The sequence below is a fragment of the Chiloscyllium plagiosum genome, chromosome 32, assembly GCF_004010195.1.
Source record: "Chiloscyllium plagiosum isolate BGI_BamShark_2017 chromosome 32, ASM401019v2, whole genome shotgun sequence".
Lineage (NCBI taxonomy): Eukaryota > Metazoa > Chordata > Chondrichthyes > Orectolobiformes > Hemiscylliidae > Chiloscyllium > Chiloscyllium plagiosum.
The window spans coordinates 3832958-3851697 of record NC_057741.1 but is presented as its reverse complement, the minus strand read 5'-3'; the positions used below and the strand labels follow the sequence as shown (position 1 = coordinate 3851697).

General features: G+C 41.9%; 2 protein-coding genes across 4 annotated transcripts in view; both read left to right on the top strand.

Moving 5' to 3' along the window:
• The first annotated feature begins 1020 nt into the window (after positions 1-1020).
• ost4 (oligosaccharyltransferase complex subunit 4 (non-catalytic)) lies at positions 1021-2595 on the top strand. The gene is made up of 2 exons (XM_043674033.1): positions 1021-1152; positions 2060-2595. The coding sequence occupies exon 1, from the start codon at positions 1022-1024 to the stop codon at positions 1133-1135; it is 114 nt and encodes a 37-aa protein (XP_043529968.1). The 5' UTR covers position 1021; the 3' UTR covers positions 1136-1152; positions 2060-2595.
• A 2688-nt stretch (positions 2596-5283) lies between these two features.
• bbs7 (Bardet-Biedl syndrome 7) overlaps positions 5284-18740 on the top strand; it is a 59967-nt gene continuing 46510 nt past the window's right edge. Inside the window, exons 1-4 of one of the 3 annotated variants that reach the window (XM_043674029.1) lie at positions 5284-5555; positions 7346-7411; positions 8742-8804; positions 13914-14089. In XM_043674029.1, the coding sequence (XP_043529964.1) occupies positions 5520-5555; positions 7346-7411; positions 8742-8804; positions 13914-14089 (341 nt within the window). In that variant the 5' untranslated portion in view covers positions 5284-5519. Of the gene's footprint in view, positions 5556-5613; positions 5834-7345; positions 7412-8741; positions 8805-9465; positions 9600-13913; positions 14090-18740 lie in introns of those variants that run through there. The other 2 variants (XM_043674030.1, XM_043674031.1) reach the window with 2 other exon arrangements.

Below are 18740 nucleotides of genomic sequence, written 5' to 3'. Positions count from 1 at the left end.
TGTATAGAGTCTTGAGCAGATGCCATCTGGAGTATTGCATTCAATTTGGGATATTGTATCTTAATGTGACTTTTGGAGGGGTGTCTATTATAGATTCACCAAAACTAAGAGTTTAGTCATAAACTATGAACACGGGATGTATTAACCTGGTTTGTGTTCTGTGGCATATTGATGAAAAGATTTGATTAACTGACATCACGTATTTCCTCTGGTGGGCAAAACAACATCAGGGAGGTGTAATTTTTAAAATGGGAAGAACACCAATTGGGAGTGAAATCAGAAAGCACTAAAGGTAATGGAGGTTTGGAACACTTCACTCAAATGTCTGGGCCAATTAGAGTCATAGAGATGTACAGCACAGAAACAGACCCTTTGGTCCAATTCGTCCATGCCAACCAGATACCTTAACCTAATCTAGTCCCATTTGCCAGCACTTGGCCCATATCCCACTAAACCCCTCCTATTCATATACCCATCCAGATGCCTTTTAAATGTTGCAATCGTACTAGGCTCCACCACTTCCTCTGGCAGCTCATTCCATCTACATACCACCCTCTGTGTGAAAAAGTTGCCCCTTAGGTCTCTTTTATATCTTTCCCTTCTCACCCTGAACCTATGCCCACTAGTTCTGGACTCCCCCATCCCAGGGAAAAGACCTTGTCTCTTTATCCTATCCAAGCCCCTCATGATTTTATTAACCTCTATCAGGTCACCCCTCAGCCTCCGATGCTCCAGTGAAAGCAGCCCCAGTCTATTCAGCGTCTTCCAAAGGCTCAAATCCTCCAATCCTGGCAACATCCTTGTAAATTCTTAAACATTTTAATCCATGAAACACTTGTGTGGAGCAAAAGATGATGGATGAATGAAGTTGACATTTCGATGGCTTATGATCTAATTGGCAGAAAAGATTTGGTGGAAATAATTTTTTGACACCAATATATTAATCTCAGAAGAGGAGCTATCTTTAAGCTTTGTATTCTTAGACTTGATTTATAATGTAATTGTCTTTTTATTTTGCAGGATGATCACAGATGTGCAGTTGGCAATCTTTGCCAACATGTTGGGGGTATCCCTTTTCCTCCTTGTTGTCTTATATCATTATGTTGCTGTAAATAACCCCAAAAAGCTGGAATAGCCACATCACTGCAATAGGTAATGAACTACATAGTTAGAATTAAAAGGACTTCTTTTAATATAGTGGTGGAAAATGGTATTATATATGTAATGCATCGTTTAATTGATTTTAAAATATTTGACTGTGATTCCTTAAAGTGAAATAGTCATTCAACAAGATCCTTTTCACTTCCAGTAGTTATGTTCATTGCAATTTCCTTAAGGTCTGTAGAGTCTGTAATTTTGTTTTTATGAATGTTTGGAAAAGAAGTATAACAGTTTGTGATAATTGCCCTTCATCAGCATTCCTGATGAAGGGCTTTTGCCTAAAACATCGACTCTCTTGCTTCTCAGATGCTGCCTGACCTGTGCTTTGCCAGTACCACACTCTCAACTCTAATCTCCAGCATTTGCAGTCCTCGCTTTCGCCTAGTTTATGGAAATTGTAAAGGGATTACAAAGGAACCTCAATTATCTGAAGGCCATGGGCGGTGAATATTTCGTTCGGTTAATTGAATGCCGGATTGCATGGCTAAACTATGCTTCGGGACCTTGCGATCTTGTTTGGATAATCAAAAATGCAGATAATTGAATACCAGATAATCGAGGTTCCTCTGTATCTGTAATTTTCTTGAAAAATGAAATGTTGGTAATGTGACCTGGTGAGGTGGCCAACTGTGACCCAGGGTAGTAATAGTTTGTTGGTTGAAAAGGAATTCTATAAAGCAACACAATCAGGACTGTTGTGACTTGACGGAGAGGTTTAATGGAAGTGTGTCTGGCTTTTGTTAACCATACCCATGAAATTCAGCAGTGAACACTGTCATCAGACAGATTCCTGACTTGCCCTTGCAAAGACAACTTGATTAATAAAGAACAGCAATATTGTGGAACTATGTAATTACAATTTGTAAATACAATTTATTTCATACATCTTATTTTACAGTGCAAAGGTTTGGACCAATAAGAAATGGATTAATTTGAAGGATGGAAGCTAACTTGGATGAAATAATGCAGGTTGAACTTTACCAGCACCACAGTGAACTACAACTGCATTAAATATGATTTGTATTGAAGAAAATATGCCTTGTGAATAAATATTTGCTGGAAAAAACTGCAATACTTTGTGTTTATTTAAAATTGTCTTCCATTTTGAAAAGTTGGGAAAAGAATGTTTAGCTATTTTGCTTCAAATCAAACAGTAGTGCAATAAATTTAATATTAATGTAATAATAATTGTGATATTCTGCAATATGAGATTTGCAACCTACAGTCCTTGTGCAGCTTTGAAATTTAAGTTATTGTAACACTGATTTATGGTAAGCTAACTTAGCAAAACCCTTTTGAAGCAATCATACTATATATTGGATATGTGCTGAATTCTGTGACCCTCTAACTGTAAAGTTTCTACTGCCACAAATATCAAATTAATGTTCATCAAACTGAGTCCCATTTTTTTTCAAAATAAAGCTTTTATTTCCATTTTGTGTAACATTGTTGAGGATTTTGCTTCAGTGTGAAGATTTAATTCCTTTAATTATTCAGTATTTTAAGTCTTTTTAGGTTGCTAAATAGTAACTCATGAAGTAGTTAAGATCCCAGAAGTGATCCATGGTACTTCACTAGTTACTGTTTACCAACCTAAAAATAATCGATTTATCCAAACTTTCTTTTTGGTTAACCATTCCTCATTCCATGTCGATATATCACCCACAAAACCTTTACCTTGTGTAGTACTTGTCAAATGCCTTTTGGAAATTTAAGTACATTACATCTAATGATACCCTTTTATCCACCCCACATGTTACATCTTCAAATAATTTTAAAAATTACCAACAATGCTATCCCATGCACAAAATCTTGTTGGCTCTGCCCTATTATATTGTGATTGTCTACATGTCCTATTGCTGCCTCCTTGATACTGACAGCATACTATACTGTTTAGGTTATACTCACATCTGTATTGACCATGACTAGCACTATATCTCAAACACTAGATGACCCTGAAGAATCAAGTCCAAGATTTTAGGATTTCCATTTTGTCAAACAGTTTATTTCTGAACACTATATATGGGCAATTTAACACAGCCAATCCACCTAACCAGGATATCTTTTGACCTATTGGGGAAAAAAAAACAGGACAAATCTAGTCTGGCCAATTACTTTCCTGGTCCATCTTTGATCATCAGGAAGGTGACGAAAGCTGTCACTGAGTGAATCAATTTGGCTGAAGGCTGGTATCTGTGATGATGAAGATCTTGGAAGGAACTGAGATAGACCATCCAATTGACACTGCTGGACAAATATGGATGGAAGTGATTCAGCCTTGTCTTTTGCACTGGCTCTTCCAACACTGAGGATGGGGGTACTTGTGAAGCTTTCTCTTTTTAGTTCTTTAATTGTTGACTATTCAGAGCTGGAATAATAGCAGGAATGCAGACTTTAGATCTGTTTGTGGGAACAACTTTGGTCTACTGCAGCTGCTTCTGCTGTTTTGCATATGTTTTAACTTCCTCAGGCTGAAAGCTCAATTTTAGATATGCCAGATGCTACTCCTTGCATGTCGTCTTGCACTTTTCGCTTAATGGTTATGGTAGAATGTGGATAAGTCTTAGTCCATGAGGTTATAGACTGTGATTGAATACAATTCTGATGATGATAGCTGTTGGCAACTCCAATAAATGCCAGTTCTGAATTGCTAGATCTATTGGAAATCCAACCCATTTAATATGGTAGTAGTGTAACCACAGCCCTTCAATATTTTCCATCTCAGGTTTCTAAAATGTTTGTGTTATAAACGCCAAGGCAGAATGGAGCTTGAAGTATATGCTAAAATTATCTTCCATTTTGAAAAGTTGGGAAAAGAATGTTTAGCTATTTTGCTTCAAATCAAACAGTAGTGCAATAAGTTTAATATTAATGTAATAATAATTGTGATATTCTGCAATATGAGATATGCAACCTACAGTCCTTGTGCAGCTGTGAAATTTAAGTTACTGTAACACTGATTTATGGTAAGCTAACTTAGCAAAACCCTTTTGAAGCAATCATACTATATATTGGATATGTGCTGAATTCTGTGACCCTCTAACTGTAAAGGCTGAAAGACCCCTACATTTTCTCAGACTTGGGAATTTTACGAAGCAGTGATAATGGCTCTAGTGTATCTCTCGATAAGAAGGTCTAGACTCAAAACCTACTCAACCCAAGAGGTGTGTCGGAACATGTCTGAATAAGTTGATATTTAAAATAACGAATTTTTCAGACTTTTCCGGTTAATGCATGTGGTCAAATAGACAGATCTGAAGCGTGATTGTTGTAAAATAAAATGCTGATCAAATTGTGGGCGTTTTATCTCCTTACAGTTCTTGTGAACCTCTTCTCCATAACCTATCTCCCTGCCCAAGGAACTGGAAATAACCCCCAGACAAGGGTCATACATAGAGGGTTTAAAATGGGGTCATCTTGAGACAACGCTTGGAGAGCCCTGTTCTAAAGGCCGCACCAAAAAAAACAATCTAAATTCACAACCTGTTTAACTGCAAAGTTAAAAATCACACAACAGTAGGTTGTAGTCCAACCGGTTTAATTGGAAGCACTAGCTTTCGAAGCGCTGCTCCTTCATCAACCACCCAACGAAGGAGCAGCACTCCAAAAGCTAGTGTTTCCAATTAAACCTGTTAGACTATAATCTGGTGTTGTGTGATTTTTAACTTTGTCCAACACCGGCATCTCCAAATCATGTTTAACTGCAGAAGGCCTACTTTCTCTGTGTATTCAGGTTGGATGAGGTAGAGCTATGTAGAGTAGTTTGGCACAGGTTTCGGTTCACAAGAGATAACCAAAATAAACTGCCTTCTGCCCAAATGAACTTTTGCATCTTAAGATGAAAACTGGCTTCTATGTTTCCTATATTGCAACACTGACCGAACTTCAAAAAGTTCTTCATTGGTTGTAAAGTATTTTGAGATATGTGGTGGTCATGAAAACAAAAATACACAGTAAATGGAAATGTTTTTTTTTAAAATAGGGAATACTGAGTCTTGAGGCATCAACCTGGAACTCTCTGCATCCCCTTCAGTGAAGGGGCAGAGCTCCGCCAATCAGCGGCGAGTTTAAATGCATGTGCGATAACCGACCACCAATGGTGTGCGGTGTTTGAGATGCCTATGGTCACCACAGTAACGGGGTGAGTGAGTGAGGTGGGCCCTGATGTGGATTTGGTTCAGACTGGGCAGTTATTTACCAGTGGAGCCTGATTTTCGCCCAGTTTGATGGCGGTTTCTGGCATGATCTCCATGTGCGACGTTCACTCTCCTTCCGGCCGCTTGCTCCCTGACAGTTTTTAAAGTCCGACTCTGCCCTCGCCTCAGAAATATTTCACAGAATAAGAGCTTCCTGCGGCCATGGAGTTAAATTTAAACCGCGTCGACTACCTGCAGGTGGGAGACGCGACTCAGTTATTACCTGGGCTGGAATATCACAGGCGCTAATGGCTTTTTAAATCTGGTAGATAGGGAATATCTTCAACACCCTCGCCGTTTTGGGCTGGGGGTGTTAGTAAATATATTGTAAAGATATTAGTTAATAAAGATATTTCCAAACAGGACCTGCATTTCATGAGAATTGAAGATTTTGTAAACAAATTAACTTCAAGTTTGGAACTTCAGTTCTCCAATGGTTAACAAGTCTGTATGAAGCTAACTCCAGTTATAACCTGGTGGGTGAATTTTAACTTTGTACAATCCAGTCCAGCACCGGCTTCTCCAAAACATAACTCCAATTACTTTGGGCAATAGGTATCACATTTCACATTTCCGACGCCCCTCCCCCAAGTCCCTCCTCCCTACCTTTTATCTTAGCCTGCTGGACAAACTTTCCTCATTCCTGAAGAAGGGCTCATACCCGAAACGTCGATTCTCCTGCTCCTTGGATGCTGCCTGACCTGCTGCGCTTTTCCAGCAACACATTTTCAGCTCTGATCTCCAGCATCTGCAGACCTCACTTTCTCCTCCTTTATTGTATACATGCCCTCTTATTGTCTAGAGTGTGCTGCTGGAAAAGCACAGCAGGTCAGGCAGCATCCGGAGTGGCAATGGAGGAGGCCCAGGACCTGCGTGTCCTCTGCATAGTGGGACAGGGAGTTGAAATGTTTGGCCACGGGACGGTGGGGTTGATTGGTGCAGGTGTCCCGGAGATGTTCTCTAAAGTGCTCTGCAAGAAGGTGTCCAATGTAGAGGAGACTGCATTGGGAGCAACCAGCTGGTCCTGGGCCTCCTCCATCGCCACACCCTCACTGCCCGACGCCTGGAGGAAGAACGCCTTATGTTCCGCCTCGGGACCCTTCAACCCCAGGGCATCAATGTGGACTTCTCCAGTTTCCTCATTTCCCCTTCCCCACCTTACCCCAATTCCAACCTTCTAGCTCAGCACCGTCTTTGTGACCTGTCCCACTCCAACCTCCTCTCCGACCTATTACCTTCACCCACACCTCCTTCCACCAATTGCACTCTCAGCTATCTTCTCCCCAGCCTCACCCCCTCCCATTTATCACTCCACCCCGAGGCTCCCAGTCTCATTCCTGATGAAGGGCTCTGGCCCGAAACATCGATTCTCCTGCTCCTCGGATGCTCGCTGACCTGCGGTGCTTTTCTAGCAACACACTCTTGACTCTGATCTTCAGCATCTGCAGACCTCACTTTCTCCTTGTTAATTTCTGTCATATTATTGTGTCTACTTGAGAACATTAGGTTGATATAAATTTAATACTGCTGTTATGTTTTCAACGTTGTGATTAAATCAGCCACCTACACATATTAACAAAGACATTTTTCCACTGGCAGTCAAAAATCCTATCTCAAAAATGGGCCATTGTAACTTCGTACCTCCAAAAGTTGTAAATACTGTGGTGATAACTCAGCAATGGGTATTTGTCAAAAAGTTCTTCCCATGAGGAATAATATATAACATAAAGATTCAATGAAGATGCAAAGTTTGGAATTTGTTCAGAAATTAGTATGACCTAATAATGGGTGAGTCTTTTTAGTTGAATGAACAAGACTAGGATATCAAGACTTCTGTATCTCTCATGGGCTTGTGAGACCTAAGTAGAGTGTTACAATCACACCAATTTTGGTACTGTTATAGTAAGGTGCATGTTCAGGGACTAGAATAATCAGTGCTGGTTTGTTGTGATGGTGTTGTAAATTGCCTTTCTCTCTTTTCATCCTAGGTAGGAGTGACTTCCCAAAAGACCATGAGGCTGCTACCGACATCAGGACGCAGAGCAATCCAAAAGGTAAGTTCACATTAAGTTAACATATGAAGATGATAACTTGTTTTTCCAGTTCCAGGCAAAAGTGTGGGAAAAGAAAAGGAATGTCCTATCCTTGACCTCGCATCATGTAGCTTTCTCATTCTCAGCAGGGATTTATTTATTGCATGTTGTGACATTATTAGAAAGTACTTTACTGGAAGCTGGCATTTTAATTTTATATAGGCAAGCAATAGTCAGAGATCCTAAGCTGCAATATATTTTCCAATCAGCTTGTTCAGAGATGTTATTGCACACCTCTAGAGCAAGTGGCATTTGATTCCAGATCTCTTGGCAGAGAGGTAGAGACAGAGCCTCTGTAACACCAGAGCCCCTAGTTCCTCAGGTTAATGTTCTAGTTCCAATGATCTTCAGCTATATCAACAAACTTCCTGCCATCATAATGTCAAAAATTGGGATGTTGCTGATGACTGCACAACATTTAGCACTATTCACAACTCCTCAGATATTGAAACAGTCTATGTCCAAATGCAACAAGACCTGGACATGATCTGGGCTTAACCTGATAAGTGGTAACATGTTACACATGAAATGAAATGATCATCTCTAACAAGAAACCATCTCCCATTGATATTCAATGACTTCATGACTGTCAGCTACCATCAACATCTTGGGGTAACTATTGACCTGAAACTAAACTGGTCTAGCCATATAAATCCTGTGTTCACAAGAGCAGAACTTGTTTTCACAGTGTCTATTTGCAGTCTCCGAGGCACGAGTCTACTGGAATACTGTCCACTGATTGGTTGAATGTAGCTCCAACAGCACTTAAGTTTGAGGACAAATTTGCCTGCTTGATAGGTACTCCCATCCACCACCTTCAACCGCTGACACAGTGGCAGTAGCATGTATCGTATTCAAGATGCATTGCTGCAACTCACTCCGGCTTCTTTGAAGCCCCTTCCAGCAGAACAACTACTACCCTCTGGGAACAGGAACAGCAGATGCATAAGAACGCTGCCATTTGCAAGTTCCATTCCAAGTCAGGCACCAACCTGACTTAAGAATCATAATGCCATTCAGTCACTGTCGCTGCATCAAAATCCCAGAACTCCCTTCTTTATAGCACTGTGGGATTGCAGAGTTCCTTCACGAACCAAGGACTACAGCTGTTCAAGAAGGCAGCTCATCATCAGCACCACAGGACAACTTGTGATGGACAATAAATGCTCATCTCGCCAGTTGATTTCACATTTTCTGAGTAAATTTTTTAAAAATCTGCACTGTTTTTCTAAACTGAACATATATGATTTAATTTTGATGTTTTAAATATTTTTGTCTTATGAACTTTTAGGTTGTCATTGCAGATCATGATGGAGTAGTTACATGTTTTGGGATTAAAAAGGGAGAAGCAGTTGTAAGTATCAACTCATGACTGTGACTTAAAATGTTATGTAGAATGCACATTTGTGCCAGTGCCAAATATTACATTCTCCCAAAATATAGTCTGACTGAATAAAATGGAATATCTTTTTTTAAAAACTTGGTAATACAAAACCAAAATATTGGAAATACAGTAAAGTTCTGTAAACTCAAAGTTGCCTTTACACAAAATTAAACTAGTACAGCAAAAAGTGATCCCATTTCTTTGAATCTGCATTGGCTGTCTTGAAGAACATTCCAATTTGTTTCATTGTTCTTTTGCTATTTCTCTGTCTTCCTCTGTCTGGTTTGTTCTGAAAACCAATTTTGAATCTGTATCCACCAACTATCAGTCAATATGTTTCAAATCTTAAACTGTCATTACAAATATGTTGCTTCTGGTTCTGTTTTGAATTCCCTTTATCTGTGCTGTCTAGATATCAAACCTGCAACCATAGTAAACTGGCTTTATTTATAGCCTTTGTGATTCTATTTGCTTCAAACAAATCTCTTTTTAGTCATCTCTGCTACAAACCTGGAGTCAGTGGGAATCAAGGGGAAAACACTGCTGGTTGGAGTTATACCTAGAACAAAGGAAGGTGGTTGAGATTGTTAGAAGTCAAGAATCTTAGCCCCAGGACATCACTGCACGAGGTCCTTAGGGAAAATATTCTCAGTCAAACTGTTCAGATGTTATTATAATCTTCTGGAGCAGATGGAACTTGAACCAGATCCCTGCCACAGAGGAACAGACAATACTACTGCACCACAAGAGCCCCTAGTTTGTCAGGTTAGTGCCTTAGTCCCAATTATCTTCAGCTGCTTTATTAATGATCTTCACTCCATCGTAGGATCAGAATTGGGAATGTCAGTGCCATTTGCAGTTCCTCAGATACTGAAACAGCTCATATGCAAATGCAGCAAGACCTGGTTGGACATCATTCTAGCAATGAACTGGCAATTGGCAAGTAGCACTCAAGTGTCAGGGAATGACCATTTCCAACAAGAAAGAATCTAACCTTGCTTTGATGTTCAGTTGCATGTGACAAGTAACCCACTAACTTTACTTGGAGTTGGCAGAAGTGTTCAAGGATGATGCATTAGATGCGGAGACTGGTGGCGGAGTAGGTGAGGACAAGGGAGACTCTGTCTTTATTGCGTTGGGAGGGGAGGGATTTAGAGTAGTGGAACAGGGGATGGAGGTGGTGCGACGGAGGGCTGCCTGGATGATAGAGGGAGGAAAAGCATGTTGATCGCACCGCCAAGAACATCTTCCCCTCCCCATCCCTATCTGGCTTCCGCAAGGACTGTTCTCTTCAATGGTCCTTATTTGCGTCACTCTTCCTACCGACCCCTCCCCGAACCCGCAGGTACCTTCCCCTGCAACCGGAAAAGATGCAAAACCTGCTGGCACACCACCCCCCTCACCTCTATCCAGGTGAGAAGAGGTTCACCTACCTCTCTTCCAACCTAGTTTACTGCATCAGGTGCTCCTGATGTGATCTTCTCTACATTGGGGAGAGCGAATGTAAACTTAGGGAATGGTTCGCTGAGAATCACAGCCGGGCTCCAGTCTCCGCTCATTTCAATTCCCCTAACCACTCCCTTTCTGACATGACCATCCTTGGCTGCCTTCATTGCCACAATGAACCACACTGCAAACTGGAGGAACAACACCTCATCTTCTGCCTGAGCAGCCTACAACCTGAGTTCTCCATTTTCAAATAACCTCCCTTCCCATCCTCTCACTCTCTCACTCTCTTCTCAGCCCCTCCTCATCCCTTCCACTGCTCCCTGCCACCAACCGGATCCATTCCTCCCATTGACCAACCAGGTCGTACCCTCTACCTGTCTTCACCTATCCCCACTTCACCACCCTGCTCCCACCACCCCACTTATCTGCAGTTCCCCCCACACCCACCCCCACCCCCCCAGTCCTGAAGAAGGCTTACACCCGAAACCTCCTGATGCTGCCTGGCTTGCTGTGTTCTTCCAGCCTCCTGCCTGTCTATTTTGGATTCCAGCATCTGCAGTTTATTTTGTCTCTAACTGCCTACTTACTGTCATTCATGCTAATCAGTCCAGGTCACTTTAGTCAATTCTATCCTTATTTCATTGTAATTCCATTTATTTAAGTTATACACAGTTGTTTCCAACCTAAGTTTCTCACTCTCAAACTGAATATTGAAACTTTCATGCTGTGATTACCACATCCTTGGGGATCTTTTTACTCTAAGATAACTTATTAAACCTGCCTCATTCCGCATTCGCATCTCCAAGATAACCTGTTCCCTTGTTGGTTCCATGGTGTATTGCTTTAGGAAACTATTCTTAATGTGCTCTATGAATTTGTTGCTGTAGCTATCCTCTCAATTTGATTAATCCAATCAACATGAGGATTAAAGTCACCATAATTACTGCTGTATTATTTTTACATGCTCCTATTATTTGTTGATTTATAGCCTTTTCTATAGTGCCTACTGTTTGACGGTCTGTACACTACTGCTACCAATGTTTTCTTTCTTTTGCTGTTTATTTTTGCTTCCACCTAAATGGTTTCTACATCATCTGAGCCTAGGTTGTCTCTCTCAAGATCCTCCTTTCATTTCGTATTAACAGTGCTAGCCACCATGTCCCATCCCTCCTGTCTCTCTGAAAGATCAAATATCCCTGAATGTCTCCGTTTTGATCTCCTTGTAACCATGAATCCGAAATGGCTATGAAATCATATTCTTTTACTTTGATTTGAGGTGTACGTTTGCCTATCTTCCTCCAAATGTTTTGTGCATTAATGCTTTTAATTTTGCTGTCTTATTGAATTTTCCTACTCGTGGCTCAGGTAGTAGTCTGGAGATTATTACCTTTCTCGTAGAGAAAGCCTCAGGTAGAGGCTTTTTAATGTAGCCTCTAGTGTTCTTATTTCCTAGCAGAGCCTCATTCCTCATTCTATCTGTATCGCTGGTACCTACAAGGACCAGGAAAACTGGATCTTTCTCCTTCCAGTCCAAGTTCTTTTACAGCTCAAGGCCTGAGGCTCCTGCAGCATGACCTTCTGGATTCCTCTCCCTGCCTCACACAAAGTAACATTGTTCTGTCCCTTACGACTGACTGAATTTGAGGCAGTTAATCTAAGGGGTGTGACTGCCTCCTGAGACAGTGCTAGCCCACTGTCCCCACTTACAATAGTCAGGCTCGACTTTAATTGGAGTGAGGAGCAGTCAGAGGAGATGCTGTGATCTTGTTTGCCTTTGCCACAATGTGTTGTTTATGCTTGGAGACTGGAGGTGTTTTGGGGAAAATGGTGGCCTGGTGTTAGGTTCTTTTCCTGAGGTTTCACGCATGAGATGCAATTTAATTACACCAACCTCTGCAAACAGTTAAAGTTTATGAAAGCTTGTACAAGCTAGGTGACCCCCTTTGACCCCCCAACCCCGTAGGTGTGTGAGGTTGAATCAAAGTGTGGCCCTGAACAAAGAAAATACAACTCCTTTATACAGGTCAGTTGGCCGTGCCTACAGATGCTCTGGCCACTACCCCCACAGTGAAATGCCTCTCAAGACAACCCCTCCCAGTCACTCACAGTCAAATATTACCCCAGGTGCAATGGCAGGATGAGATCATCCTCTGAGATAATGCAAGTGCTAATGTCCTGATCCTGGGGAATTGTTATGCAGACAATTTCCTGACTCGGTGATTCTCCAAGACAATACGGATGTGACATACCACTGGCCAGAAAGCATTTCTGGATGGAAGAGATTGAATTATAGCAGGTCATGCAGCATCCAAGGAGCAGGAAAATCTACATTTCGGGCAGGAACCCCTCATCGGGATGAAGGGCTCCTGCCCAAAGCATCGATTTTATTGCTCCTCGGATACTGCCTGACCTGCTGTGCTTTCCCAGCACGACTCTAATCTTGACTCTAATCTCCAGCATCTCAGTCCTCACTTTCGCCAAGATTGAATTATAGTTTAACTTGACAATACCAGGGGAGTAATAGCAAATGACTGTCTAAATTAAATGTAAATTACAATGGTAGTCATCCGCATTCATTCATGATTGTCGTCCCCACCCAAAGACAGTGCAGTTTAACCCTTTAATATTACATGAATGTCCAGGGAGAGATTCCCATTTAATGTTTTAACATTACACTAAGGAGGTGAGACGTGGAAAGTTTTGGAGTAAGATTGAAAATCTAACTGGTCAGGAGTGATTGGGAGGTTATTATGAATCTTTAGACATGTGTGTGCTAAGTATTGAAGCCCTGGGGTGGGGTTGGTGGCTATAGTGGGAGAGTACAGAGTTTAGAGCCCTTGAGAGAGGAAGGCAGTTCACATCTCTGGTGGGAGAAGTGGGAAAGTACGAGCTTTGCTGGTGATTAGAGCTGAAGGTTGGAACAATGCCTGTGTTGGGGGAGATGGGATATATTTGTGTGGGTGGTATTCCACTGCTTTTCAAGGTTAGTTAGGCAGACACCTAGTAAGTAACATTTAAACAAAATAAAATTTCCTGTGTCCTGAATTAGTAGTCTTATGACTTGGTTCAGCTGGTGGCTTTCCCAAGACCGAAGAAATAAAGCCAGGTAGGGTAAGTTTAAAATGCTGACTTGTATCCATGTTGACATTGCCAACCTGCCTCCCTTAAATTTAGAAGTTGGTGGTTTGGGTCAGGATTCAAACATACAATGCTTTAACGCTGACCTGTCTCAAAAAAACAACATCTTTTGGGGGATTTTTATTCCCTCCATTGCAACTGATTATGACAATTTAGATGATGTTTGAATCATGACCATTATTCTTTCATTTTGGTTATTAGGGATCAGTGAAGTCAGCTTTGGATGAAATATGAAAGCCTCTGAAATTGAGTTCCTTCAATTATACACAATGATAAGGTTTCTTCAGTTCAACCTGATGAGTGATTGTGCTCAGCAGCATACCCTGTAATTTGATTGCTCTTGAAGGCCATATTTTCGAGGGGGTTTTCATTGTGGATAGTATCACTGAAATAACAATTTATAGTGTAAATTTTGTTTCAACTGTATTCTCAAATATATGCTAATATGGTTCAATGTAAGCTGCAAAAGTAATTTCTATTCTCGTTATGCAGCCAGTGTTCAAGACCTTGCCAGGACATAAAGTTTCCAGATTGGAGCTCGGAGGAGCCATTGGTACTCCACAGGAGAAAATCTTTATAAGTGTCGGTTCAGAAGTGCGAGGCTTCACTAAGAAGGGGAAGCAGTTCCTTTCGTTTGAAACTAACCTAACCGAGATTATTCGAGCTATGTAAGTGATCTGAGTTGTCATTTTATTTATTCAGGAATAAGCCTTTCCTTCAGATTTACTGCTTACTGTTTCACACAGCATTTCTCTGATCAGTGCCCAATTGTTAATGGAAAATGTGCTTTTTCCCTCCTCTGCAATACTTCAACCAAGAAAATCTCCACAATATGTTGCTTCTCAGGAAAGCATTCATTACTTTCCAGGTTTAATTCAAATTTGTATTTTGGTAGAAGAGTAATAGAATATTTATCTTACAATCACAATTTGCTTGTGTACTTTCAAATGTAAATTTCTAATAAATGTATGTATTAAAAAATGCCACTTATCGGTATTTCAGAGAAGTGTAATAGGGTAATGACGAGTAGGGCATTTCAACTTCTCCAGCATTACCTGTTTAGTCATAGTGTGAAAGTTTTAGAGGGAGCAGAACTCTTAAAAATGCATGCAGAAGAGCCTTTTAAGCCAGTGCCTCCTGACTTTGTAATGTTATGATGGTGTTTGTTGATAACTTTGCATATTTAGGCTCTACAGTCATCACAGGTTGTCGTTTAACACTGAATCAACACTTGCACCACAAAATCTGCAACTGTTAAGTCTAAGCTGAGTAAGTGAATGGAACATCTGCGACCTGACAGATGACACTAACTTGCTTGTCTATCAATCCTCAGCACACTCTTCAGCAGTAATGAGACCTGAATGGTATACATTAGGTCACAAGGAAAGGCAGAACAGTTTCCACCTTCACTATCTTTGATGTAACCTCAGCATCGTTTGGCACAATAAGGTCACCAACTTGGTGGTTCAGGAGCATGTTAACTCTCATCAGTATAGGCTCATTGCTAAGCCAACTAAGTCGGTGATGGATCAGTCATATTCATAAAATGGATGTAGTTGTATACCCAGACCTTCTGTGCAGCAAACTGACCAGCAGCTCCCAATCGATACCTCTGCTGCAAGGACACTTATAAGTGAGATATAGAATCTCTACAGTGCAGAAAGAGGCCATTTGGCCCACTGGGTCTGCTCTGACCCTCCAAAAAGCACCGTATCCAAACCCATCCCCACACCCCATCTGTGTAATCCTACATTTACCATGGCTAACCCACCTAAACTGCACATCCCTGGACACTACCAGGCAATTTAACATAGCTAGAATTGAACCTGGGTCCCTGGTACTGTGGGGCAGCAGTGCTAAACACTGAGCCACCATGCTGCCTTCACATCATGAACAGATATAGAAAATTATTGGAATTCTGATCTTTGCATGGGGAAATCAAGACTACAAGGGCATAGATGTGGGCAGCACGGTGGCACAGTAGTTAGCACTGTTGCCTCACAGCGCCAGAGACCCGGGTTCAATTCCCGCCTCAGGCAACTGACTGTGTGGAGTTTGCACGTTCTCCCCGTGTCTGCGTGGGTTTCCTCCGGGTGCTCCGATTTCCTCCCACAGTCCAAAGATGTGCAGGTCAGGTGAATTGGCCATGCTAAATTGCCCGTAGTGTTAGGTAAAAGGGGTAAATGTAGGGTTATGGGTGGGTTGCGCTTCGGCGGGGCGATGTGGACTTGTTGGGCCGAAGGGCCTGTTTCCACACTGTAAGTAATCTAATCATCTAATCTAAAGTCATGCTTCAGCTATACAAAATCCTGTGACCACACTTGGAGAACTGAGCAATACTGGGCACAACACCCTCAGAAGGATATGTTGGCTTTGCAAGAACTGCAGTGTGGACTTTTAGTTTTATATCTAGACTCCAGAAGGAATGCATTCATGAGAGATATTATACAATCTAGGGTTGATTCCCGGAAATTCAGAAGATTTAAGGAATGCTTTTATTGAAGCTTACAAGATGTTTGGGGGACAGATATGACAAAGATACATTTCTTTTTCTGTTGGCTGAGGAGTTTAGGGTGAGGTCATGGTGGGTCGAGGGAAGGGAGAATTAATGAAAATTATCTAAAAGTTAGAGCCAGACCATACAAACTTGAAATTACGAGACCATTCTATTCATAGAATCCCTACAGTGCGGAAAGAGGCCATTTGACCATTGAGTCTGATCAACCCTCCGAACAGCATCCCACCCAGACCTAGCCCCACACCCTACATCCTCATAACCCCACATTTACCAGGTCTAATCCAGCTTGCCTGCACATCCTGGACACTACAGGGCAAAGACATTGAGTCCTTAGCAGTATGGTGTAAAGACTACAATCTTTCCAATGTTAGCAAAATGAAGGAGCTAGTCATTGACTTCAGGAAGCAGAGTGGATATTATGCTCTGTCTGCATCAGTGGTGCTGAGGTGGAGATTAGATTAGATTAGATTCCCTACAGTGTGGAAACAAACCCTTCGGCCCAGCAAGTCCACACCGACCCTCTGAAGAGTAACCCACCCAGACCCATTTCCCTCTGATTTATGCACCTAACACTATGAACAATTTAGCATGGTCAATTCACCTGACTGTGGGAGGAAACCGGAGGAAACCCACGCGGACATGGGGAGAATGAGCAAACTCCACACAGACAGTCACCCAACGCTGGAATTGAACTTGGGACCCTAGTGCTGTGAGGCAGTAATGCTAATCACTGAGCCACCGTGCCACCCTATGGTCAACAGCGTCAAGGTCTTGGGGATGTCAATCACCAACAATCTGTCCTGATCCATCCAGGTTGACATGATGGTCAAGAAAGCACAACAACGCCTAACAAAGAAAATTACAGGCCCTTCAGCCCTCCAAGCCTATGTCCATCCAGATCCTCTATCTAAACCTGTTGCCTACTTTCTAAGGATCTGTATCCCTTTCCTCCATGCCCATTCATGTGTCTGTCTAGTTACATTTTAAATGACGCTTTCATGCCTGCCTCTACCACCTCTGCTGGCAACACATTCCAGACATCTACCACCCTCTACGGAAAGAGCTTTCCAGGCCTGGAACTTTCCACATCTCTTCTTTAGGAGACTAAGGAAATTTGGCACATCCATAAAGACTCTTACAAATCATTATAGATGCACAACAGAAAACATCCTATCTGATATGGCAACTGCTCTTCCCAAACCACAGGAGGTTTTAAACTAATATTGCAGGGGGCTGGGAACCACCAAGAGAAGACTAGTAGACAGTGAGGTGGAAACTAGAAACTGTAAGGATCATAAAGTTAGCATTGCCAAGGGCTTGAGTAGGCATAGAGTAGATGAATACAAAAGAACTGACGGCCTGAAGTGCATGTATTTTTTAATGCAAGGAGTATAGTGGGTAAGGCAGATGAACTAAGGCTTGGATTGGTGCCTGGGAATATGACGTTATTGCGATCACAGAGACTTGGTTGAACAAAGGGCATGATTGGCAACTAAATGTTCCAGGATATAAACGCTTCAGACAGGACAGGGAGGGATGTAAAAGGGGGGAGGAGTTGCATTGCTAGTTAGGGATGACATCACGGCTATGCTAAAGGAGGACACTATGGAGGGCTTGAGCAGTGAGGCATAATGAGTAGAGCTGAGAAATAAGAAGGGTGCAGTTATGTTGTTAGGGCTATACAACAGGCCTCCCAACAGTGAGCGTGGTAAACAGAGAGGTAAACAGAATATGGAAAGATGTAGAGGCAACTGGATGGTGGTGATGGGAAATTTTAAATTTTCCAATATTGACTGGGATACACTTCGTGTCAGAGGCATGGATGGCGCAGAATTTGAAAGGAGCATCTAGGAATGTTTTCTAGAGCAGTATATCAATAGTCCAACGAAGGAAGGGGCCAGTTTGGACCTGGTGTTGGGGAATGAGCCAGAACAGGTGGTAGAAGTTGCAGTGGGGGATTTCTTTGGGAACAGTGACCACAATTCTGTAAGTTTTAGCATACTCGTAGACAAAGATGAGAGTGGTCCTAAGGGAAGAGCACTAAACTGGGCCAAGGCCAATTATAAATAAATTCCGCAGGAGCTGGGAAATGTGGATTGGGAGCAGCTACTGAAAGGGAAGTCCACATTTGATATGTGGGAGGCTTTCAAAGATAGGTTGAAGATAGTGCAGATAGGCATGTCCCTTTGAAAACAAAGGGTAGGAAAGGCAAGACTGGTGAACCGTGGATGACAGGAGAAATCGTACAACTAGCCAAGAGGAAAAAGGAAGCGTACATAAGGTACAGGCAGCTAAGAACAAATGGGCTTTGCAGGAATATCGGGAGAGTACAAACAATCTTAAACGAGGAATCAAGCGGGCTAAAAGGGGTCATGAAATAACTTTACTGAGCAGAATTATGGAGAATCTCAAGGCCTTTTATTCGTATATAAGAAGCAAGAAGGTAACAAGAGGAAGAGGTAGCTCACTAAAGGATAAGGAAGAAGGTTGTGTGTCGAACCTGAGAAAATGGGTTACTTTGCATTGGTGTTCACTGAGGAGAGAGACATGATGAATGTTGAGATTAGGGATAGAAGTTTGTTTACTCTGAATCACGTTCACAAAAGGAGGGAAGATGTGTTGGGTAGGCTAATGGATATTAAGGTGAACAAATCTCTAGGACCAGGTGGGATCTATCCCAGGTTGCTGAAGAAGGTGAGAGAAGAAATAGCTGGGTTCCTGACAGATATCTTTGTAGCATCCCTAAGCACAGGTGAAGTGCCGGAAGACTGGAGGGTTGCTAATATTGTTCCTCCCCTCCC